This window comes from Rutilus rutilus, assembly GCF_951802725.1.
Source record: "Rutilus rutilus genome assembly, chromosome: 14".
In the NCBI taxonomy this organism is placed as follows: domain Eukaryota; kingdom Metazoa; phylum Chordata; class Actinopteri; order Cypriniformes; family Leuciscidae; genus Rutilus; species Rutilus rutilus.
This window is the reverse complement of record NC_140219.1, coordinates 24137121-24163900: the sequence shown is the minus strand read 5'-3', so window position 1 is coordinate 24163900 and position 26780 is coordinate 24137121. Positions and strand designations below refer to the sequence as shown.

The window sequence follows — 26780 nt, the reverse complement described above, 5'->3', positions numbered from 1 at the left end:
TTAAGCAAGAATACTTGACAATGAATCTCATTCTGATTCTAAAATAGCATAGTTGCTCACATTTACTCGTAAATCGGCATATCTGTGGTAACTTAGTATTAGCCACAACAATAGTACTATTATATGACGTCATAAAAAATTAAACAAACAAAAAGACCCGCGAGAAGTTGGACTGTTCTGCATAAACACCACGTAGTCGTACACTGTAACTATGCATGGTTTGAAATGATATCTTTTGACATTGGATGAGTTATCTATATTTAAATGTATTAAAATCACAGTAACACCGTTGGACAAATATACGTCTCGTACTTGCACACAGTAGCCTAATTATTGAACTTATTAGATGTTTTTATAGTAACTAACGTTACCTCATAAACTATCTCAATCTTTAACGTTATTAAGACTATTTTGTCCAAAACGCCTCATCATCTGCAACTGAATGCGTGGAGCTTACGTCTTTCGACTATTATTTTAATAAACGGATAAAAATCCAAATGTGTAACGTTAAGTCTCGTGCTGATCTCGCGCGCTTGTAGCAGCAGCAGCAGCAGTAGTAGTGTGACACGCACTGAGGCCTACTCACACCCACTGCTAACCCAAAGCAGACAGACGAGTCGACCACTTCAAATTTCAACTCTGAACCCTTAAATAACGTGCAATACCTATGCAACAGCCAAAACAGCGCATACATCGCCGTAACAGGACTGCAATAACTGTTTAATGGTGTGAAAAACAAGTCGCGAAATCAGTCCGAGTGTAGAAACGACAGTTACTAATTTAAAACTAGTTGCTATACTTTAACGCTATGAATGCGTATATTAGTATCCAGGTACACGATTAACAAGAATACATCTGGAAATACGTACCTTTTGATATTTACGTTCCTGTTTTGATTTGTTGCATCATCTGACATTGTTTTTGTGTAGAGGTTTCGAATAGCAACAACATGAGCCTTCACCGCAGTCTGAGGTCGTTTCAGAAGAGCAAGACAAATCGCAAACTGCGTGAAAAAGGTCGCGGGTCGGATATCGTCCCGCGTTTCAGTCCGAATTCATAATCCCATCTGGGTAATCCAGGCACTTTTCTCATTTTCGGCCATGAGAAAAGAGGCGTGCCATAAAACCATAAAACCCTAAACCATAAAAACATTCAAAATGGAGATTACAGTTGAGTTCCGTGGCGACACTCTTTACAACACGCAGTGCGACCTATTGGCAGTGACGAGTTATTACATCTCGTCTCTTATTACAGTGACTTCACTGGGTGAGATGAGAGTAACCTCGGTGATATCTCCATCATAAAAAAACACACACACTGCCTTCTCTCTCTTCACTGCTTCTATGTCTGTTGTTCTTCAGTTTCTCTCATTCAGACACATCCACACATTGGCGACGCTGTATAACTTTAACATTATTACATGAATGGGTCATTGACAAATAAAGCTACAAAAAGGTGTTTTTTTTTTAAAATAGATTTTCAGTACTGATGTAATGCATATTTTTTTTAGTCATGAACAATGACTAACAATGACTTTTTGTTGTTGTTGTTGTTGTTGTTGTTGTTGTTTCATGTTATCATGTAAATGCATGCTTTCATGTCACTCAGGCAAATAGTTGTATGTATGTATATATATATATATAGCCTATATTGGCGAGATCTACAAACCTTTTCACTGCCTCAAAGATCAGTTGGCATCCTCTGGATGATGAATTATTATGTTTACTGTTTTGTCAATTCATAATAATAAAAAAAAAAAACTCATGTTTGCAGTTGTGCCACCCATACAAATTGCTGGACAACATTTTTCAATTATCTCAACAGAAATTTGCTTCAAAAAGGTTTCAAACATAAAATTATGCCATAGTATTTTTTTATTATTTTTTTATTAGCCTATCAAAACACAATTTTAAATAGTTTGCTTAGTCTGTTCATTTGTTCAGGCAGTTGCAGCACCTGACATTGAAGATAACAAAACATAAAATAATATGTATTATTTAAATGTACCTACTAAAACTGAATTCAAACAGGTTAATAGGTTTTATAGAATAAAGAATTTACAAAATTATTTTAAAAGGAAAAAAATGCACTTGGACACAAAAATGTGCACGTCGTTGACCCGTACATAAATGATCATTAGTTCATGAGAAGTAAATAGACTAGGCCTATTAATAAAGTTTGTTTCAAGCACAATTTCCTAGCTTAGCTTTATTTAGTTTCTGTGCATTTATTATTGATCAGATTGTCTCATGCATCTGAGAGTGTAAAGTTGTTCAGGATAAATATTAACAAATGTAAGCTGAGAATGCAATGCTATTTCCAAACAGTGCTTTAAATGGCATGGTCAGCAACAGACAAGCCAGATTATGATTATTCCAGATATTTTCTGATGTGGCAGTTCTGCTATTCATTGTCAACAACCAACCAAAAATTCAGCAATGACCTGTGCTGTCAGTAATTACACGTTTAAATAAATAACTAAAATGTAAACAGAATTTATAAAAAAATCTTGAATGAATCTACATTGGGTTACACTAATGAAAGTAGGGTCAGGTGTTCACTTCAATGACTCTTCAAAATATCATGTGACTCTTCAACTAAAGTGCTGCTAGAAGAGTAATTATTGAAATAAACACCGAATTATGTACAGTGGATATAAAAAGTCTACACACCACTGTTAAAAATATGTTTTTTGTTACATGAAAAAATGAAACAAATAGAAATATTTTGCACCTATAGACTACCCTGCAGGTTTGAGGAACACATTTACATGTGTGTAGAAGGTGACCAGTATTTATGTTACAGCATCGGCAGAACCTTTTGAGTTTTAATGTGAAAAAGTGCTTTCTCCACTTAGCCAAAGGGGAATGATGTAGCTTTGAATCCAGTTATTGCTTTTCTGAATACACTGAATAATTATATTGACAATTTAAAATGTGATCTATTCTCAAAGAAAAGTTTTTGCAGTTTATGAAAGAGGAATAAACTGTTTTGAGCAATTTTGTATTTTTTAAGAATTGTAGCCTATATTAGTAGCCTACATTTTTTGTTAAGACTTTCAAAGAAATGAATACAATGAGATTACATCAAATCAGTCAGTGAATTATAAGTAGGCCTACACATAATAAGTTGTGGTTAATTAGTTTTTATTTATACATGTTGTTATAAAGTAATAACAACACATTTTATTTTACATGCCAGAGTAACTTGGAATTGTCAAGTTCACATAACTTAATTCTTTTTTATTTACTAAGGCAATGGGTTTCCTCACTTTTTTAAAGTTAAGTCAACTGATCACTTTTTACAGTGTAATGAAAAAAATACAACATGTGCAATGCCACTGAACACCAGAAGAAAGATTTAAAAAAATTGATTAAATAAATTTATAATTGGATGTAAAAAGTGAACAGTTGGATCAACTTAAAAAAATTACTTAAATTGGTAACACCTAAAGAAATTAAGTTTTCTCAACTTAAATTATCACGTTTTTCAGGATAAAGAGACAGACATCTTGGTTGCATCTTGCATGCATTAGATGGAACACAGTGGAGACAGTGATCAACAAGGGGAGAAAGTTTGGCACAACAGTGTTATTAATAAGAACGGTATAGGCTATCCCTCCAAAACTGATGAGAAGACAAGGAGAAATGTGGTCATGGAGGCTGTCAAGAGGCCAACAGCAACCTAAAAGAGTTGCAGCTCTTTCTGGCAGCTCTAGCACAGAGCAAAAACTCAGCACATTAGCACAAGAACACCATGCACTGTGAATCCTAGTGGGGGCAGTATCATGCTTTAGGGCTGCTTTTCTCTCAGCCGGAACTGCAGGGGCTTTAGTGAAGGTGGAGGGAATCATGAATAGCTCCAAGAATAGCTCCAACACTCATCTAAATCAACAAAAGAATGGCTTCAGCAAAGAAAGATGAAAGTTTTGGAATGGCCCAGCCAGAGCCCAGACCTGTATCCTATAGAAAAATTGTGGGGGGATCTGAAGAGGACCGAGTCACAAAGAAACAGCTGTTTTAATGGACTTTTTATATATCTATCAGGTGTCTTCAACGTTTTTCAGGAAAACGGCCCCTTAGGCGAAAGAGACGCGTTGTAAAAAGTTATTCTGCGGGTTTGTAGATTTCAAGAAATTTAATAGATTATGGCCTGGTTTCACAGACAGGGCTTAGATTAAGCCAGGATTAGGTCATAGTTCAATTAGGCGTTTAAGTAATTTTTATAAACATGCCTTAGAAAAAGGCATTACTGGTGTGCATCTTAAGACAAAACAAATGCACTGACATGTTTTAAGATCAGTCAGTGCAAGTTTCTTTCAGTTGAAATAGCTCAGATTTACATTTTAGTCTAGGACTAGACTTAAGCCTTGTCTGTGAAACCGGGGGATAAACTTTATTTAACAAAATTAATGCCTTGTTTTTTTTGTTTTTTTTGGGGGTTTACAGTGTTTTAGCATTAAAATTATTTAAAAATGGCCGCTGCAAAAAACACTCTGTAAAAAGGAACATTTCACGTTCTCCAGAGCGCAAACATGGACAGTTTGCCAAATCTGTTTCGCCAATAATATTATATTATATTATTAAAAATAATATTATTATATTATTATTATTATTATTATATTATCAACTGAGGGTGGTCTTGATTTTGTTTCAGGGTGCTTATTTAAATTTGACTTTGTGATGTTTTAATACAAAATTATTGAAAAAAACAAACATTATTTGTGATCAAATATTAATTGGCAGACCCCCTGCAGTACCGCTGGAGACCCCCTGTTGAAGACCCTTGTTTTATAGTACTTGCATATTGTTCTGTTTTTTACTGCATATGATAATTCATACACAGAAGGACATTCATTACAAGATGATTAGTTGAACCTGCATTGTTTTGCATTTCGTGACTTTCAGTTGAATTAAATACCACTTTTACAGTCTTTTTTAAAATAGTGTTAAAATATCATCTTGTCTCATTCTCGTGAACCAAATATTGTATATTGTCTCATCTCATGAGTTATATCGTCACAACCCTGTATACAAATGCAGAAACATGCTTACCACTGCACTTTGGGGCCGTTTACAACTATTTTCATACTATTATAACTATTTTCAGCCATTTTCAACTAATAACCAAAAACTTTTTATGCATTTTGGCCATTAATTTACATGACAACAGCGTTTTGGGGGCCTGAAAATGCAAACATTTGAAAAGTGCAAGTTTTTGAAAACAATACTGTTATCGTCTTCGTGTAAACTAGGCCTACAAAAACTTTTCGATTTTGTGAAAACGGGGAGGTTATGCACATAAGTTTATAGGCATGTAGTGTTTCTTTACAAAGTGACATCGCCAACTACTGGCATGGCATGATTAATGCAGCGTTTTTAGTTGGAGGTTTTTTCACGGAGGATCCAACGGATTCACGCGAACAGGGATCGTTTTCACAGCGTTGTCATCTATATATGAAAAATGCAAAGGAACATTTTTCCATTTGTAGTACATTCAACATATTAATCAAACTGTATCTCAATGATGCTAAAATAACACAACTTCGTAGATATGCATATGGAGAAACAGCAGATGTAGGAAACTGTCATGTTTTGGTTCTTGTTTCATGTCTGTCATGTGATCCCGTTAAAGTCATGTGATGCTCCCATGTGTCCCCCATGTGAATGTGTCATGTTGTCATTGGTTGATTGTCTTGATTATGTTCACAGGTGTCCCTTGTCATTAGTCTTGTGTTTTTATGCCCTCATGTTTGCCATTTTTGTTTGCATAACCACTGTTTGTAAGCGTTCATGTTCATGTTTTGAGTTCATGCCTTTGTTTTATGTTTGATCTTGTTTTGAATAAATGCCGCACTTGGGTTCTTCAAACTTGCCTTCAGCGGACTTACAGAAATGGGGTGGTCTGTAAGTTAAGTTTCCATTTTCATGTAAAATGGGTGGAGGTGTACATAACTCTATTTTAGAAACTGTCAGGAATAATGAAACCATTAAAAAATATGGGTAGAAATCACAATATGTTTACCGCAAGAAAAAGGATCCTCACTCTCAAAAGCACACCATGGATCTGAAAAATAAATAATTGCAATAATGGCACTCTTCTGTTTCCATTAAGCACGAAGGCCCTCCACATGCAGAAACATCCAAATCCACATAAATGGCTCCTCTCTGAGGCAGGGGTGGCTGAAATCCAGAGAATACTAAAAATCTAGGTCAATGGATTGCTGCACAGCTATGACGGCTCCCTCCTCCAGAGAAGTGTATGCGTTATCCTTATGGATGGATGAAGACCACACAGTTTGACCAGTAATCCAAGTAATGAAAAGATAATGTGTTTATACATGGATTATCTGTAATGCAACATCTAAGCTTTACATGAATCAGTGGATGAATGGAGTAATGCAAATTTGCATTTGATTTATTTACATTTTATACATATTGCAGTGATTGGAAATACCCATCCAGACAGGGCTGAATGAGTAAAGAGTGATGGTACCTTAAGAGTTGTCCTGCATTATTTAAGTGTTTTAAGGGCAGTGGCTGCAGGCATGTCTTCAACTTTGCATGTCATCTTACCTGCTTTAAAAACGAGGACTAAATAAAATCAAACAGACAGAGTACATGCTGGCAGCCTATAGTTAAATGATTCATGTCATCTGAGAATTGAGTATTTTTAGCAGTCCCCAAGAGGGAAGAAACTTCGTCTCGAATTCAGAAGATATCATTATGTTCATGCCTGTATTTCTGTACGTATCAATGCATCAATTTGCGGGTCCTTTATAATGAAACATTATTGCAGATAAAAAGAAAACATCAGAGCATTTGCCATCTGAATCCCACTCACAGTTTCTCCTGTCGGTGCCTAGCAACACTTTTTCAGCAGAATACACAAAATTAGCCGGATAAGCGTGACCACAGCCTCAAAGCCATCGCTCAGTGAAGCTGAGCTCACAAATTCCTTGAAACAAGATCAGCACACAATGCCAAAGGTTTGCATGCCTAAATAAACATGTTCTCTAACTCAAAGAATCCTCTGGGTGCGCATTACATTGTGAGGGTAAGTCAATAAAATGCCATTAAAATCTGTGATATAAATTCAGGGGGGATTTTACAAAACATTCTGAAAACGCAAAACCGGTAGAAACTGAAATCTCGCTGAGTTGTAATAGTGACAAGAAATATAGCTACATTACATACAGCCAATGCACTATCGAATATCATATGACGCTCAAATTACTGTAAAATATATGTTAGCTGCCTAGTAAGCCAACTGGAACCATGTTTGCGGGGATCTGTCCATGGTCCTGAAACCATAACATACACTGAGGTCCCCTAAAACATCCCAAAGCTAATCTCTGGAAAGCCATGTGGGATTTGAGCTCAACCACTACTAATAATCTAATAAATCAATGAAGTTCTGAGATGAAAACGTACCAATTCATGTTCTTATCTAGCACAATAATTGCATGAGCATATTTGGGAATCTGGAGAAGAAGGGTGCAATGCTTGTATCTTTCCAGCTGTCATTTTCCTTTAAGATGATGTAAGGCTCATCTCCCTAAGAATGGTCTCCCTCCCCCGTCCAAAGCCTCTCTCAGCACGCTGCATTCATTCGCACTACGCTGCTGATGCTCTGGAGAGTAAGGATGCTCAAACTTCCCAACGCACCCTCCTTTTCAACTCGAGATCCTTCTAATGAAACGCTGGGTGGGAGCCAGGTACATGCAGACTAACTGTTCCGGACGGACCAGATTTCATGAGAGAGAAGCACTCTTCTGAAGGAAGTTGAAGCTGTCTTGATTGGTGCGGTTTTTCATTTTTTAGAAGCAGAACTTATTTTTGGATCCTCAGCTGGAGGTTACATGAGCTGCACAATTGGTTCCCTTGGGTGAGAGCTCTTCCATTTCTGCATTATTATACATACCAGGAGATGTGTGCTCAGATTTATAATCTGGCAATAGATGCCCAGTCGTATTAGAGGGAGAAGCCTAACAGTCTGTCTAACACTGTGTCATTTTGATACATTTATACTTTTATATACACTCTGCAGGTCCTCAGAGATGCTGTACATAACACGATGGACTGTGAACGTCTGTTAAAGAGTGTGCAGGTTATGTTCCTCTTGACTTTTTGCTCACTAAACAGAAATCAAAAACTTTTGCATATTCGCTTTTGCATTTTTTGAAGTGTGCAACGCCAAAATGGCCCTGATTGAAAACTGCAGGACTTATCAAACGCCCAAGGACAGTGGATGTGCTCAGAGTTGCTCTTCTGATGTGATTGAGCTCAATGTAGGTGGACAGGTGTATTACACACGCCATGCCACCCTCACCAGCGTGCCAAACTCACTGCTGGGGAAATTATTCTCCACCAAAAAGGACATTTCCAACGACCTCGTGCAGGACATCAAGGGACGCTACTTCATTGACAGGGACGGATTTCTGTTTCGATATGTTTTGGACTATCTCCGCGATAAGAACGTCGTCCTGCCGGATTATTTCCCGGAGAAAGGGAGGCTGAAACGGGAGGCTGAGTTCTTCCAGCTGCCCGAGCTCGTCAAAATCCTGACACCAGATGATTATATTCACAATGATTTTGACGAAGCGTCCCTGGGAAGCGATCAAAGACTGTTCCCTGCATCTTACCTGGACGCGCGCGATAGGTGCTACGGCTTCATCACGGTGGGATACAAGAGCTCGTGCGCCCTCGGGAGGGACGCTGATCCAAAAGCTCGAGGAATACCCAAAATCTTTATTTGCGGAAGGGTCGGTCTGGCTAAAGAAGTTTTTGGGGACACGTTAAACGAGAGCCGGGATCCTGACAGGTTACCTGAGCGATACACTTCTCAGTTTTCACTGAAGTTTCGCCATCTGGAGCGAGCGTTTGATATGCTCGCGGAGAGCGGATTCCACATCGTCGCGTGCAATTCATCACTCACCACATCTCCTCACAACAGACATACAGAGGACAGAAACTGGGCCAACAACACGGAGTATGTCTTCTACCGTAAGTACAGCAAACAACTATGGCAGTCGGTCATTATCCTTATAATCATAATCGATTGTTGTAAATTCTTAATTGTAAAGGCAAAATCGAATTATTTTTTCTTCAATAGTCAAGTCAAGTCACCTTTATTTATATAGCGACTTTTACAATAGCCTACAGATTGTATCAAAGCAGCTTCACAATGATAACATGAAAATAATACAACAAAGTTTGTTGAAAATTGCGTCGTCCACCTTAAGTAGCCTAAGGCAGATCAATAATATTGTTGAATATTAAATGTCCCCATAAGCAAGCCAAATTACAAATGCAACAGTATTCAGAAATGTTTGACCACTGCATGCCACGACTGGTCAATCAGAAGCAAATATAACAGTGCTCCAATTTAAACAATCCTAATAAATAAAACATTTTGGATAAAGTGAATTTGAGTAAGATGCACAACATTACCAGCACTGTGAGTTTTCACACTTTTCTCAGCCGGAACCACTAGGCGGCGTACATAGTTTGTTCAATTCTATCCCGATCAATTCTATAATCTGCCTCAAACTAAACTGTGCTCAATTCTTTAGGTGACAAATGCACGTCCCTTCAAGTATTAGTAGACTGAACTTAGTTTTTCCAGTAAGAACATTGATAGAAGAGAGAGAGAGAAGCTTTTGAGCCAATGCAGATGTGAAGAATTCCCTCAAGTATAGCTCTCAGGAATATGAACAGAGTGTGGCATATGAATATTTCAGTAATCTACCAGAGAGATGGTCATGTCATCCCCCCTCCTCTCTCTTTTTTTTTCTCTCTTTATTTAAATACATGTGCACCTTTTGGATATAATTGTTCTCCAGTGCCTGCCTTCATTAGTAGTTCATTTGACTAGCTTTTGTCTTAAATGAGAGAGATGTTGAAGCATATGGCCAATTAAAAATCACTTTGTGCTTAATTCCAAACGAGTCCCCTTGGAAAACCTAAAAAGAGTGGGCCTGGAACGGAGAGCTTCTGGAGGACAGTCACGAGATTTTTTGGGGCGAATGGACATATGGCTGCTTAATGATTTGTTCTCTGTCATCAGTATAATTACTGCAGCATTCAGCCCCTCCCATACACATAATGGAAAAACTTATGACAAATCAAGATATACAATAAAGGTATGAGTCATCATGCTAAATTGTAAATCACAGTTACTACATCTACGCCACAGTCACGCTGATATTCAGACCGACAGCATGATTGCAAATGATATTGGTTTTACTCAACAGTTCAATAAACAAGAAGTTAAAATCAGCATGAATTGTAAATTCACCCTATCTATTTATATCCTTATTGTGAACTATACATCTGTGCATGTTTCTTTCTTTTTTTTTTACCTCGTAATGTTTAATCAAAATATCAGATGTATGCAGGACTTCTGCAATTATAGTCACTTAAACCCCATCCCTGCAAGCTAACAGTCATCTTCCTCCAATTTTGATTGCAAAACCCACATATCAACATCCAATCAAAAACCGATGCATTGAACCAAGTCCCCGCCCTACATTTTTTCTTTTTCTGTAATCTGTAATCTGTAATTCTGTAATCAAAGTTTCACTCTGATGTACATCACAATATGGTAGTAAAAAAATCTATCGCTACTTCCGTTTCATTGCAACTTTAATGATGAGTAACTTACATTTTAAACACAATAGTGCAGTTGCTTTGTCATTTTTTTTTGTCCACCAAGCCGAAGCAGAATTAAATGTTGTCTCAGACAGTATCAGTGTTTTATTCAAGAATGAATCAGTGTTTTCGAACAAATCGATTAAATGAATGATTCAATGACTCACCTGTAAGGACAGTCATTTGTTTCATTCCTGAATAATTCAGTGTATTTGACTGAATCGAATGAATAAATAATACAATGAATTAGTGAGTGAATTAAATATATTAAGAACATACATTTTCTCTATTATAATCAGTTTACAGATTAAGTGAAGTAACAGTTTTATGTTTTATGTGTTCATTAGGAAAGCACTTGATTGGCAAGTTCAAGTGTGCATACTTAATTTACAGGGAAATAATTTATGTTTATATATAAGACCATTGCTGAACTTTATGGCAGATAAGATTGTATGGCTTTTCTCAAAGATTTACAAGCAAACACAGAATTACTAAGAATCTCAAAGGGCAAACATAATCACATATTTCACCTAAAAATCCAGATGCTCACATTAAACTTCACATAAAATAGATTGTTTTTGTTGGTATTTCCTGTGATGCCTATTTCGTGTGCAGACTCATTCGTAAATTTAAGCAAAAATAGAGAATCACCACTCACCATGGGGTGTCATGAAATTATTTTATTGAGAGGATAGGAGTGCTGGTTCACTTGGTGCCCATAGTAGAGGAACGAAATAAGAAATTACAAAAGAAAAGAAAATCACTTTTTATCTACTTAGTTGTTACTTTATATTAGGGTAAGATGTGACAACCTAGTAGTACAATTTTTATTTAACCTGAAAGGGGACCTGGCTTTAAATCCTAACCTATTACTTCTTTTAATAAACCAAACAAATGAATTTGACAGCTAGTGATCATCATGAATGTCATTTGAGTGTGGAGAGACATGAGGGTGGGTCAATGATCACATATTTTCAGTTTAAAGTAAAAAAATAATACTAATACTATGACCTGTTAATATGTGTTTTCCACCACAGTGTTAGGCAATTGTGCATTGTATTTTGCAATTCAATGCAAAATCAATGCATTTAATTATAATGTTGCAAGATAATGCTTATTATGTTCAAATAATGGTTGAAATGTCATATTTTCTCTTTACCCTGCACTGGTCAGTTTACAGCATTGGTAGATTCTTGTCTCTCTTCTGAATTAGTTTGCTCTTGAATCCCCTGGTAAATGAACCAGTTGCTTTTTACAGGCCTCACTGCCTTATTTGTGCTGTTACTTCTCAGAACATCAACCACATGACACATTTGACCAATTTAGACTGCCCAAATGATTGGTATGGTAACATATCATTTGCGGTCAATGGGGTTGCTTTTCTCGGGTTTTCCTTACAGCTTCTTGCATGCTTATTTTTCTTTGTCTCTTACTCACTCATCCTCTTTCTTATGTACTTCATCACTTAACATCGCAGCCCATTCTTAGAGTTAAAAATGTGCTGCAGGTTGTCCTTGACAATTTTTTTTATTATTTGTACCAACGGCTCAGTTTTGTCTTTGAATGAATTAATAGTCGTGATTAAAGGCCAAAGATCACAGTTACAGTGAATTCTGTTAGGCAGAAAAACAAATTGCATGAGAATCATGCAATTCATAAACATCTCACGCATAGCCACATTTCATAGCTGCATTTAGACGGGATCTCATTTTCTGACTTTTCCCTCTCTCTTTTTTATTGCCTGCATCAGTTTTGCATTTTGACCCTAAATTTCAAGGCTCTGAAGTCTAAATATTTAAAATCCCGTCATGTTGCACATTAATGACGAACAGCCCAGAATATATAAAACAATACATGTTTCTTCTCCTGAAAGTTAACAAGATAAGAATAATTTATGAATTTCTTAGAAAAAAGTTGATCATTATCAGTAACAATCCCTCTTCAAATGGATTTATTCTTTTGATTATTAAGGACCAAAACTGTATAGCTAATTATTTACATCACAAGCCAGCTTGAAAGTTTTCCAATTAAAAATCTATTCTTAAGGTCACCTTCTCTGTTGCCTAAGAATACTGATGATCTATGGAATGTTTTTGCATCATAAAGCACAATCATCCTGTGAAGTTAACTCTGCACGCATAATTATCTCTACATTCAAAACCTAGAATTTAGCTCACACTATATAATTTTGCATTTAATGTAACCCAACATCACGACTTGGCCTGTCAAGTTGTTTCCAATCCAGTGCAGATTACACATTAGTGTGGGCCCTGTGGGGTGGGGGTAACTGTTATGGCCCGCTCATTGAAGTGCCTACTCCAAATGCAACCCAGATCCCTTATATACTCTAATCAGCTAATTAAAGGTTGTATCAGTGATTTCAGGCCCCCCCCAAAAAAGATCACATTCATCTAATCTTTCCTAACGATCCGCTAGCTGCCCGCCCCATAAGCAGGCCGTCAAAACCGCGTCTCTGTAGGCAGCCTAGGCTCTGAGATCTGCACACAAAAACAATTGGTTTCACCAACCACTCAAAACCAAAACAAATAGTGTTTCAACCAATCACCGACAGGGGGAGGGTGTTGTGAGGTTTTAGCCAGCTTCTTCTTCAGCTCCGACTTCGCGTGCAGCCGTGCACGAGCACAAAACCTCACAACACCCTCCCCCTGTCAGTGATTGGTTGAAACACTGTTTGTTTTGGTTTTGAGTGGTTGGTGAAACCAATTGTTTTTGTGTGCAGATCTCAGAGCCTAGGCTGCCTACAGAGACGCGGATTTTTTTTTACGGCGTGCTTATGGGGCGGGCAGCTAGCGGATCGTTAGGAAAGATTAGATGAATGTGATCATTTATGTTTGGGCCTGAAATCACTGATACAACCTTTAATGAACATTGGGGAGCGAATAAGAAATTCTCACGCTCTGCCCCAACAGGTAAGGGGAAAACAGCAACTAAACTTGTTAAAATAAACCATGGTAAGAGAGAGATCATTCTGGTAATTTCCTCGAAGAACCTCATGTGAATATGCAGTGTCTATTATTCCTGTGAACACTAGTGATTTACAGTCTTTATTGAATTGGCACAAGAAACAAATCCCGTGTCCACTGTGGGAGTTGAAATGGGGCAAATATAGACTGTTCCTATCTCTAGCTATAGTAGCTGTACAGAAAGAGTCACTTGGCCCACCTGAGATTGAAAGTAAATGGAGAAGAGCGAGGAAGCAGTGCAAGTGGTTTTCCCAGCAGAACCAACTGTGTTAAAGATTTCTGCGCTTAAAGGGATAGTTCACCCAAAAATGAAAATTAGCCCATGATTTACTCACCCTGAAGCCATCCTAGGTGTACATGACATTCTTCTTTCAGACGAATACAATCGGAGTTATATAAACAAGTAATAAAAACTCAGTGAGTGTTTTAGCGCAATTTTCTCACGTCATGGGATCACAACACTAAGAGATAGTAAATGAAAGAGAAAATAAGTCGATTTTCTCTGTATCAGCTTCCTTTTCTGCTTTGTCCTCTTCAGATTCTTCCTTCTTTTCTGCTTGACTATTGGCTTGTGACTTTGTAAACTCTTCTTCTGCTTTCGAGATATTTGCCAAAACATCCTCTGAAAGCCACGAGTCATCGTAGAAATCAGATACGCCTGATGAGGAAGCCGTTGGTGTGGATGTCGCCATCTTTTGTCGCTTTGCTGAACGTTCTTCCATTTATTTTGCAACAACCTCTTGTCGTTTTCTCATATATTCTTGCTCCTTCTCCAAATCTTGATCGATACCTTCATTGATTTCTTGCCGTAATTCAGTGGAATTAATTGTGCTCATGACTCTTGTGAATACCTTCCTTACGTATTTCTGTGGAACAATAGTTTTATAGGTGAAAAGGCAATATTTTTCTTATTTCCCTTCATATAAAGTTTTAATTAATTTTTGAAGCATAAAGGAAAGATTTTTGATCAATTCTTTTTTTCTAATATTATTGTAAATTTTAGAAGCTATCGATTGCAATTTGTTTCAACTCGATAGCTATTATGGTTGCCGAGAAATTAGCAAAAAACTGATTTTTTTCTGGAATTTCCAGGAAATTCAAAATCTTTTCCTGGATTTTTTTTGTGCGTTCCCGAGATTAGACCTTCCTTAACATAATGCCGAAAACCCGAAGTCTCTAGGTGGTCTGGTTGAGGAGTAGATAGAAGTGCAAGATTGGTGCGCACAGACAGAACAGAAATCATGAGTTAACAATCGCAATTTTGTCCGGTGGAAAATTGCGCTAAAAATGTCCTGGCTCTTCCAAGCCTTATAATGGGAGTCAATGGGTATAAGATTTTGGAAGTCGGCTCCGAGGGGTTAATAAAGGCCTTCTGAAGAGAAGCGATGCGTTTGTGTAAGAAAAATATTCATATTTAAAACTTTATTGACTAAAATAACTAGCCAGAGGGCTGTACACAAGTCGACTTACGCCAAAAGAGTATTCATCTGAAAGAAGAATGTCAAATACACCTAGGATGGCTTCAGGGTGAGTAAATCATGGGCTAATTTTCATTTTTGGGTGAACTATCCCTTTAAGAAAACTATGAAATTATAAGAGCAAAAATTCTATGTAAGATATACTGTAAGATATTGGCTGCATCCAAAATAGCATACTCTCTACAGTAAGTACTTCTATTGAATACTTTGCAAACGCTAAAAAAGTGTGTTCTGTATAGTATGAGTATTATGAATGTAAGCCGGACATACTACATTCACCATGTTGTCATTATCATGTGATACCAGCATCACTTACGTTGCTTCACTGTCATTCATAAATCCTCTCCCGTGGCCTAATGGGATAGTAAAGTGTCCATCGTATGCTCACTTCAGTATCTCGCCGGAAGTATCATCCGGATACTTTTTGCCTATGAGTACCGTGAATTCAGACATATTGTCTGCACCCGAAAACATTGGCAGCTGACTTGTTGCCTCGCTGCCCTATCAGGCAATGACTTTGCAGGCAGCGTTTGCAGGCATCCTCCTCTACCTCCCCCTAAAGTGAAGGCTAACCGGACATTTCATGTCATTTTTACAGTTAAATCGTGTTAAATGTATAAGAAAGACAAATCAAATTTATGTTCTATAAATGTATTTTTTGCAACCATAGCTGAGAATTTTTTTTTGTTGTTGTAAAAACTAGATTTTTTTACAGTGTACAATGTGAATTTTTACAGCAGTTGCTCTTCTTTAGTATTATTCCTGCTCTCCTTCACTGCGCTTCTCTATGACACTGTGGAATTTTTCTTTCTCCACATCTCAAAAGGAACCACTGTAATAATGACAGGGTGTCTGTCATCTCTTTCTATGGTCTTATTCCACCCCATCAGCTCTTCGAGAGGGATCATGACTGATCTGAGATGATCTGGACTCTCCAATCTGTCTGTTAGGCACTTCTTTGCCAAAGACGCGCATGGCCGCCTTTAACAAAGGAAAGAGATTGCAGCTCGTGTCAACATCAGTCAGAGGATGAAATTGTCACATTGCCTGTAATCTTCCTGCACAAAGCCTCTGGAATGCAGACTTGGAGACTGGGATTCACATTACTTGTCCTTAGATTAGGACAACGGGTGACCTATTAAGCCCTTTTTCAAAATCTTGATTTCGTTTTTTGGGTCTACTTGGTTTTGATCCTTGAATGTTCCAAAAACACAATATATTTTGCACATATTTTACATTGTTGCAGCACCTCTCTTCCCATTCTGTCTGCAATGCTCGGTTTAGTTCCGGTAAGCCCCTCCTTCTGAAAAAATGCAGTATGCTCTGATTGGTGGGGAACAGTGTGTTGTGATTGGTCACCCTCTTCATTACATTACACACTATTACACACACACATTACACACTAAAGAAAGTTGATAATCAAAAAAAAAAGCAAAAAACACAAAACTTTTGGACCCTTCTGTCACCCTGCCTCATTTCAAATCAGTCAGCTGTTTTTACATTCGGACACCTCATTAGAATTATGAAAAAATATTTAATATTTTAAAAATATGTTTTTTGAAGTTGTAAATGAAACAAAGATTATTGGAGTACGTTTTACAAGAAAACACTCATTTTACAAGAAAATACTATTTCAGTCTTTCTACTTAAAAAATTCACATTTAATTAAATTGTTACTTGCCATTTCTTTGTAATTAGTTGTGATTAACTAATGAGTGAAAATTGTTTCTACACCAATTTTTTGTTCAGTGTTTCTCAATATTCCAAGTAAAATGTTTATGTTTCTTAGATACAAGCTCTTTTTATCTGCTTATGACTGCTCCCCCGCAAGAACAGAATTGGCCTACTTTGTACATTAACAAGCACATAAACATTATCATACCTCAGGCAAAGCTCAAAACCATAAGTGAGGGACTTTAATCATGGGCACGATGCATATTTACACAGACCTCTTGTAGTAAGGCCACTGAGTTTATCAACATCATACATGTTGAATTGATGTTGATTTAACGTTGATCTGCAGTTTTTCATAGAATATAGCACATGGCTTCCAGAATTCAGGATCGGTATATCAGCGGTCTCATTCTCATTAACAAACCTTAAGTGTGCAGAGAGATTCTTTTGCTGATTTCCCATATCAAAGCATTCTGTTGAAAATCAAGAGGTTCATTTTTTGTCTTTTTTATGATCTGAAGCCAGAGCCACAAAAGCTGAGTGTGCAGGGAGACCAATACCTGCAGAAGGAATTTTATTTCTATCTCAGTAATATTGATGGTTATCATTGTTTTGTGCAAACCGAGGCTGAGAGAAATAGCTCAAATCCAGAAATGCCCGCAGGGTCGTGGTGAGTATGATTGGTTGACTTTCCTGGCATACCAAAATGGACGGCTTGACTCAGTCATTTTTCAAGAGCTCAGAATATTTATTTTTTCCTTGCTGTTTGTAGATAGACCCTATATTTGAAGCTGATCCTCACAGCCTAAAAGAAAATTGTATTGCCCCACTTTTATAGGTTATTTGATTAGTATATCTTTTATACATTTGAAATATAGGCTAATAGGGGTTATGCGGAACGCCCAACGTTCGAACCGGAAAACAGGTATAAACATTTCCGGTTTGCATTACCGTACGCATCTGCAGCGGTAGATGATCTCTGAGGTAACTTATTTTGCGCTTTTTTTAGAATACAATTCTTATTTCTGTTTTAATTAAAATGTCACGAATGCTTAAGTATCAGAAAAAATTTTTTTATAAAAAAAATAAAATGCAGTCTTCATTTGATTGTTTTAATCGTCTGCAAGCAAATATAAAAGGTTAAACTACTATGATAGCATACAAGTCTAAACTAACTTACTGATAGTTAGCTAACTCTACATCGGGTGCCATTAGCAAAAGCTACATAATACTAACTTACATACCTTCATAATCATGAATAAATGAGGAGGCGTAAAAACTTAAATCCTTTATCTACCGAAGTACTCGGGGCTCTGGACGTCCGTTTGGCAATACGATGTACATCTGGAATGGATAGAATGGGTAGCTCCTGTAAACACTGGCTATAAAAGGTCACCATTCCTACACTGTGTTTACCTCAGTAGCTGACGACCGGAAGTAGTTATATCTGTTTTGTAGAACCCGGAAGTATGTTGCGCATAACCCCTATTGACACAAATGAGCAAACTGTTGACTTATGGCTATAGAGTGCTGCAGTGCCAATAGCATCACCCTGGTTCCCTTGACTAAAAACCACTAGGTTTTTTACAATGGCTTTTGGATTATTGCAGAAAATAAGCTGTGACCAACAAAAGGTTATGATTCTCACAAGCTTTGTTCATCATAACAATCTTCACGATAAACTACAGTACGGTCGCATGACTTCAACGTCACCATCATCACTAAGCTTCCAACAACTCTTTCAGTCTTTATTTAAAATCTAAATAAATATATATAATATATAATATAATATAATATAATATATAATAAATATTTGAAATAAATAGTTTTACAACAAGGCTATAAAATTGGACTAGTGAGTAAATGAGTTGTCTTGTGTGGTGTGATGAAGCTTAATGTCCCAGACAACCTCTTTAGTCCCATTTAGCCACTTGTTAGCAACCCTTTTTTTTTTTTTGGTCAGGATGTCATACAAAGAAATTATTAACATGTGTAAAAACCAGAGAGAACCAACGACATATTAATGATTCTGTTGTGGTCAATATATGTTTTTCCTGTGAGTTTTTTTTATAATTTTTTTTTATCACTTTTGGCAGAAACTTGGGCCAGTGCTGCATCTCAGGTAGTTTGGTCTTGGATGAATTTATTTAGTAATTGTTGAATCTACATTGAAATGTTAGGCTTTTGATTACACAGCTGTTGAGATCTTTTCCAATGCGTATGTGATGGTGCAGACAGGCAACGAAGAGTAGATGAGGATCTTTTCCAGCTTAAACTTTATTGAAACAAAGAAGGTAATCCAACAGGACCGAGGTGGAGATGGGGGTTCGGCAGACTGGGAGTGGGAGTGTGGACGATGGTGGAACCAAAGGAAAGGAGAGCCCAGCGAGCCATATGATTGGAGGGTTGAGGAGTTGTCTGAGACCCAGAAGGCGAGGCGAAGCCAGAGAAACAATGGACCAAGGTGGAGCCCGAGGGATGACGGGCCGAGGTGGAGTCCGGGGCTCGGAGGCCTGAGGTGAAGCTAGGGAATCGACACACCGGGGCAGAGCTGGAGACTTGTAAGCCAAAGGTGGATCCGAGCAGTTGGCTGGAGCCACTGAAGGAGGAGCCGAGTGACTGAAGGGTTCCAGTGGAGGCGGGGCCGAGGAACAGAATGAATTTTTGGCAGAGTGGGAGATAACGACAGAACATGCGACCATAGTTGACTTTGGGAAACGCACCCCAGGACCATAGAGTCCTTTACATTAACTTGGATTCGATGGAACAATTCAACCTCAGAGGTGAGGTGATGGTGGGAATCAGCTTCAGGATGTCTCCTCTGGGACGGACGTGGTAGCTGGCACTATCTTCAGGGCAGAACGGTAATCTGGTTCAGGCTCCGGGACGAACTAGGCTGCAGGCACTGGCTCTCAGGGTGGAACCCTCCACAGACAGGGGTCTTCTGTGGGCACAGGATCTGGCTCTAGGTTTGGGGTAGTGATGGGTGATTTCGAAACACTGCTTCATGAAGCCTCGAAACCTTTACGAATCTTTTGTTTCGAATCAGTGGTTCGGAGCGTGTATCAAACTGCAAAAGGTCACGTGATTTCAGTAAACAAGGCTTCGTTAAGTCATAACTGTTTTGAAACATTTCGACACCAGAATACAAACATGCAAACATTTAAATGGTTCAGCGCCTTTGGACGATTATCTCTGTGAACCCACGAATCACTGATCGCCCCCCAGTGGTGAACCATTGAACAACTGGTTTTACCTGATCTCTGATCAGTTTTATACATTTTTAGACATTTTAATTATAAATTAGTATAAATAAAAGGTATAATAGTAGTCTCTTATTGGCCTGTTTAGCTGAGCAGTCCATGGAAAAAATAAAACAACCCCTGAAAATAGACAAAAGAACGCATATTATACAGACCCTTGATATTTAATCTTATTAGTTAATTGCATTTACTTCCAATAAAACAATGCAATTGGTGTGTAAAAGGTGTTTTTATGCATGTTTGGCCTGAGTTTTTTGTTGCATTTTCACTGTTCTGACCAGCAGGGATCACCAGCGTGTGGTGTTTTGAACGCTTCGAAACAGTGAATTATTTTGCGAAGCAATTGATTCGAAGCTTTGAAAAGCTTTCCCACCACTAGTTTGTGGCTGGTGTGGGCTCAGGCTCAGGGTCTGAGGTGGGCGTGGGCTCAGGATCAGGGTCCGTGGCATGCAAGCAGTGTTGGGCAGCATTACGTATTACAAGTAACGTGAGCGTTGGGTGTAATCAGATTACTTTTTTCAAGTAACTAAAGTAACACATTACTTTAAAGTTTACAACAAAATATCTGAGTTACTTTTTCAAATGAGTAATGCAAGTTACTTTGTTTTCCTATTTGTTGACTGACTTTGCATTTCCTTCAGCCTGAGGCTTATTTCACTTTTGGTTTGAAAGTGCCTTTACATTTGCCAAAAATATAACTTTGTTTTGTTATTAAAAAACAAACAAGCAAGCCTAACCAAGGTGATAAAGTAACTCAAAAGTAACGTAACACATTACTTTCTATAAAAAGTAACTAAGTAACATAATTAGTTACTTTTTTAGGGAGTAACACAATTACTGTAACGCATTACTTTTAAAAGTATCTTTCCCCGATACTGTGTGGGACTGGCATATCGTCCTCCACCTCACCCCCCCAAAAAAAGAAATGAGAGGGCTGTCAGGATAGTGAGTTAGATAAGCTAGTCCCAAAAAAATCTCTGGTGTGGTCCTCAAGGAAGCGTTCATCCCAGGCAAACGGCTAGAAGATCCATGTTTAAATCTTCTTAAATCTCAAGGAAGAGAAGATGAGGATCTTTTGGAGCTTAAACTTAAATAAGGGAATTCCTCAGGAGAAATACACTGGCAAAAACAAACATAACAGCTTTGTCAGTTAAACAAAGACAATACCACACAATGATAAGAAACAAACTCAGATCTTAAATACATAGGGGATAAAGAGTAGGTGCCATGCAAACAAATGAGTGGCATGAAATTGGGAACAAAGGACACAGGCAACTAACATAGGAAGTACAAACTAAAAGTCCATAAAACAGAACATAAACCTGACAGCTGAGTAGAAGAGATGTGCGATTACTTGTGTCTTTTTCTTCAGAGGAAAAATCTGAGAAGCAGGAGACTTAAGATAAATCTTTAACATCCCATTGATGTTAAGGGAAAACAATGCAGTTATTAAATAAATCTAATGTGAACCGGATATAATGGGTTTGTATTCTTAAGCCTTGTGATTTCCAGTAGACATAATCCATAATTAATACCACAGTATTTAGTAGTTAAACATCTCTGCAAACTTTAATGCACACAAACACAGGAAGCATTACAGCTGCAGGTCATAAGCACAAATACATTAGTTGCCACCCCTATGATTAGCATCAGCTGCTTCATGTCAGCATTAGAAGATGGAGTGTTAATTAGAAATGCATAGATGTGCGTCACACTATTTTTAGGATTGCTGTCTGAGCTGTAGTGCTAGCAAACACATTACACCAGGCACGCTGCTCAGGAGAATTCAGATCTGAAGCACTCTCAGGCATTTAGACACAATGCATTGTGGGTAGACACCGGTGGGTGGATGCCCCTTGTGATGAGATTGTCTCTGCTCAAGCCCGGTGCCAAATGCATCTCTCAAGCTTGTGTAATTCATGAGAATGCACTCACATACGGTAACTGATTTAACTCCGCAGACAAGCCCCGACCGTAATGGGTCTGCAATATGATCCAGGCAGCCGTGTGCTTCTCTGTAGTCGGTTGGAGATCAGAAGACAGAGGATGGGGTGGATACAGCAAAATACAATCAATTTCTTGTCTGATAGATACTGCAGCCATAAGCTTGGTGAGTATTAATGGTAAACAGCACCAGATTAGCCTAATGTCCTGCTGACCAAGGCCATTTGATATTTACCCCTTACAGTAATGCCAATAAGAAACGATTGTGGAATGCAATGTCTCGAGATCTTTACAGACTGTTTGGGAAATGTGAAATGTGAGTTTTCATATAAATGAGGACAACAGTAAGCTAGGGAGCAGTTTCAACCCAGCTTATCTAGTTTTATGGCAGCGTTATTGTTGCTCGCCTCCGTTCTTGACTTGTGGTCCCATCAGGCTGCACCATCCATTTTGCAGCAATCCTTCAATAAAAGCCTCTCTATGCACCCTGCATACGCTGCAGGAAAAAGAAGTGAAGATGAGAGATGGACAGAGAGCAGAAGTGGATGCAAGGGGAAAGAGGCGAACTTTGTTTAATTGTTATGCAGGGAAATGTTCTGCTTATTCTGGTGTCAGATTCATGGATTCCCATTAGAAAGCCACTAGCAATCACACTGCCTTCAATTAGCCTGTTATTGCATTCTGTAAAATGTATTTGCAGCTCAGTTGAATGAATTTGTTATTAATCAGGATAAATTAGCTGCTTTGGAGATACAATGAACACAAATTATTGCTTCTGAGAATCGTGTTTAGCTAATTATGATATTCAGATGTAAAATACCATCCCTCTTTGCAGACAGTGTCTCATTGGTGATCATTCTTTTTAATAGTATGTCAAGCTGATAGGAAAAGGGGGGAAATTCTATACATGAGTGAAAGAAAGAGAAACACCAATAACAGGAAGATGGAGATATGGTGACCCCATGGGAGAGTCAGACTTATTTTATCGAGCCTCTGTCAAGCTATAGGTATATGTTCCCAAAGCCACATAGAAAATGCAGCATTTTCTTTATACACGCACACAAATGCACATACTTTGATTTGGGTGGTCTCTCAATGTAATGTCCAGGTCAAATTTTTAAGCATATTGCAAATGATCATATTGCAAAATAATATAAATTATCATTACTGTACATTTTGTACATGTTTTTCATGTTTGAAAATATTTTTTTTTTATATTTCTTTGCCACAGATGCACATGTTTTACAAAAAATATTTGTTTTCTTCATACAAAATATATATTTTTTTGCTTTGATTTTGACTTGAAATATGATTCACAGAGTTTTTTCACTGGAGTGGGAGGTGATTTGTGTCCGTGAACTGAAGGAGACACCTGGGCTCGAGGGCCGGTGATACATGGGGCCAATACATCCCTGCCAGGAAACAGAATAGCTAGAGGTTGGTTTGCGGTCTGCCAGTGAAGGTGAACAAGATGTCATCCATTCAAAGTTTTTGAGTGCTTCAAAGAAGAAGAGAACATGTTTGATTTTCAGATATTTATTTAAACTGTTTTAAACAGAAATTCAAGAGGAGCATGTTTTTCTAAAACTGTTTTTAAAGCTCAGCTTCTCCGCCTCTATCTCACTCAAGCATTAAAGTTAGGCTAGCAATAGCCAGCTACTTTTGAAAGCATGAGATCCCACCCTCCCTTCAGAGCGTCTCCAAAGCCACGCCTCCTTCAAAACACATGAACAACAGAGTCTGCAAAGCATCCCGAGAGACGGCGTTAAATTACCTCATGTCTCAAAGAACATAAAATCACAATAATAATGAAAGTAAACAACTTTCTTGTACAGAGGTCTTACTTGTACCACATGACTGCTGCAGATTCATTTCAGCGTTGATGGTTCTGACATAGAAATGCATACTATAAATCCGAGTCTGATGACATGAGCATGAATGTCACGGGTTGCCATCTCTTAATTACGGTTATGACATGGTGTGAACGCAACATAAGCTTGTTGTTTTGGTTCAGGAGGAACTGTAAAAGGTGCTGCTGTTTGTTGATGGCTCTCAGTGACTGTGTGTCTAAAATTGTGTATAACCTTACGGAATGCACTGATGATGTGTGACGTCTGTGCGAGCAAGGTGTGCGGAGGTATGGAAATACATAGGTTGACAGGCAGGTAGGACATCGTAACGGACCGGATGCAATGATCGGATGAACATTTTTTTGGTCCTGAGACTCCCACAGAATATATATGTCCACGTTTTAATATTTAGACCACTTCTATTATTGATTCCTATCAGGATGTGAAGAGAGTTTTAACCAGTATAACAAAAAGGGGGTTGGAGGGGTTCTGTCCCTTTGTTCAGCTAAGTTGATCTTTGGATATTTCTATGCAGTCATAGGCTGTTTTGATGCATGCACGTCCATCAGTTAACAAAAGGGGTTCATGCACACTGTTATCTTTTTGAGACAAGGACTGAGTCCTTTGTGGTTTTAGCAAATTTCTTTGTCCAAAACACAAAACAAATCGATACATATAGTTCAAATGGTGATTTCAATACAGATTCTTTATGTCTTTGAAAAGGTCAACGTGATAAGGTCAAACTGCCAAGCGACTAGCTTGCACTCGTACATTTTAATGTGTTTCACTGTGTGAAGTGCACATGATGCTTTTTTTATGCAAGTTTGTGAGTTTAATGTAAATGGTGCGTGTTATACGGGCTACTTAAATGGTGGCATGAGCATCGACTTGTGTAAAATGAGAAACATCTGTGCCATTAGAGGGGTATTTATAATATCTGTATTGGTTGAACTGCATAAAGGGAAAAATAAAGAATATCTTTGCTCACTTCAGTTCTTTCACCTTTGTTATCAGGTTTCACACATCCTGATTCTTGATCGGACTCTGCAATCTGATACCTACAGCAAAATTGCACTGACTTCCAAAATGACTTCCAATTTGACTTCTGTTATAATTTTGGCTGTTTTTATTTTTAGCTCCTATATGCTCTGTTGACATTTTGTGGGTTTTGTGGCTTTGTGTTTTTAAGGTGGCCCATCCGGGTGGTCTTCTTCTCACTGCGACTGCTGCTGCAAGAGTCACAAGAGCGAGCGCGAGGGTGAAAGCGGCACTTCCTTCAACGAGCTCTCCACTTCCTGTTCCGAGACCCAATCAGAAGCCAGCTCTCCCCAGGAAACGGTCATCGTGCGTCCGGTCACCCGCCAGTCCAACATCCAGACTTTGGACAGGCCGGTGAAAAAGGGTCCGACCCCAATCCCCAGGAGAACTGACCTGCTTCGTGTGCGGACCACGGGGCCACGTGACGCCATGGCAGGGAAGAGGAAACCGGCCAAGGAGAAGATGACCCCAGAGCAGGAGCTGGAGAAATGCATCCAGGACTTCAGAAGGATTAAAATTCCAGTGCGCTTCCCGGAGAGGAAGTACATGTGGCAGTCGGAGCTCTTGAAAAAATATCAGCTCTGAAATGATTTCCTGCAGGCTCACTGAGCCTATTAGTGTGCAACACAACAAAGCTCTCAGCGCATAAGATGACATCATAATTCTTCTTTGCTCTGGCTTAATTGGCTCGTCTGTGTAATCATGCAGCAAGATGCACAATTAACAATTCAGTGAACCTCAAGTGACTCCTAAAGGGACCAGTCCTGTTTTTCTACCAAGCACAATGACATTAAACCAATTTCACAGCGTCTAGACAAACCTCTCGAATAATAAAAACAGATTGTATATATACAAAAGAATCACAAGTGTGTATTACCTGTTAAAGGGATAGTTCACCCAAAAATGAAAATTAGCCCATGATTTACTCACCCTCAAGTCATCCTAGGTGTACATGACATTCTTCTTTCAGGCGGATACAATCTGAGTTATATAAAAAAATGTCCTGGCTCTTCCAAGCTTTATAATGGCAGTGAACGGCAGTTTCTGTTTTGAAGTCCATAAAAGTGCATCTATCCATCATAAAAGTGCTCTACACGGCTCCGAGGGGTTAATAAAGGCCTTCTGAAGCGAAGCGATGCATTCGTGTAAGAAAAATATCCATATTTAAAACTTTATAAAGTAAAATAACTAGCTTCCGGCCAAACGAACATACGGATTCGACTTAAGTGTAAAGCGCAACTTATGCGAGTAATGCGACGTACAGCTGATATTTACGCTACGCCATGACGCACTACGCTACTTCCGACGTCACAAGTTGCGCTTTAGACTTAAGTGGAATCTGTATGTTCGTTTGGCCGGACGCTGGTTATTTTACTTTATAAAGTTTTAAATATGGACATTTTTCTTACACAAACGTGTCGCTTCACTTCAGAAGGCCGTGTGGAGCACTTTTTTCATGAATGGATGCATTTTTAAGGACTTCAAAACAGAAACGCCCATTCACTGCTATTATAAAGCTTGGAAGAGACAAAACATTTTTTGCATGAAAGAAGAATGTCATATACACCTAGGATGACTTGAGGGTGAGTAAATCATGGGCTAATTTTCATTTTTGGGTGAACTTACCCCTTAATCAGTGTCTATCCCGAACTATCCTTTTAAGTCAGTGCACGGACAGCACTTTTGTACGGCGTTCAAATGCACATCAGAGAACTGTAGGATTCGTATGTGAATGCGGCTTGCATCATCCAATACTGTGTTCAGCTGATGGAGAGTATTACCTCAAATCTACCCTTTGTTTAAAGAGTTTAAAGGTGCGGTCACATTTACAGTTGCTTGACAAGCGAAATCCAGTCATTCCAATAGGAATCTGCACGATCTGGAGCAGATTGCACTT

General features: G+C 38.3%; 2 protein-coding genes across 2 annotated transcripts in view; one reads left to right on the top strand and one right to left on the bottom strand.

The window, feature by feature from the left end:
- Window positions 1-1208, bottom strand: part of nr3c1 (nuclear receptor subfamily 3, group C, member 1 (glucocorticoid receptor)) — a 30092-nt gene extending 28884 nt beyond the window's left edge. The window contains exon 1 of the mRNA XM_084429925.1: window positions 870-1208. The gene's annotated coding sequence lies outside the window, so the exon portion shown is untranslated. The remainder of the gene's footprint in view (window positions 1-869) is intronic.
- Window positions 1209-7649: 6441 nt separating this feature from the next.
- On the top strand, window positions 7650-25770 carry kctd16a (potassium channel tetramerization domain containing 16a). Its single transcript, XM_084430928.1, has 3 exons — window positions 7650-7887; window positions 8050-9005; window positions 25035-25770. The coding sequence occupies exons 2-3, from the start codon at window positions 8201-8203 to the stop codon at window positions 25466-25468; spliced, it is 1239 nt and encodes a 412-aa protein (XP_084287054.1). The 5' UTR covers window positions 7650-7887; window positions 8050-8200; the 3' UTR covers window positions 25469-25770.
- The last annotated feature ends 1010 nt before the right edge of the window (window positions 25771-26780 follow it).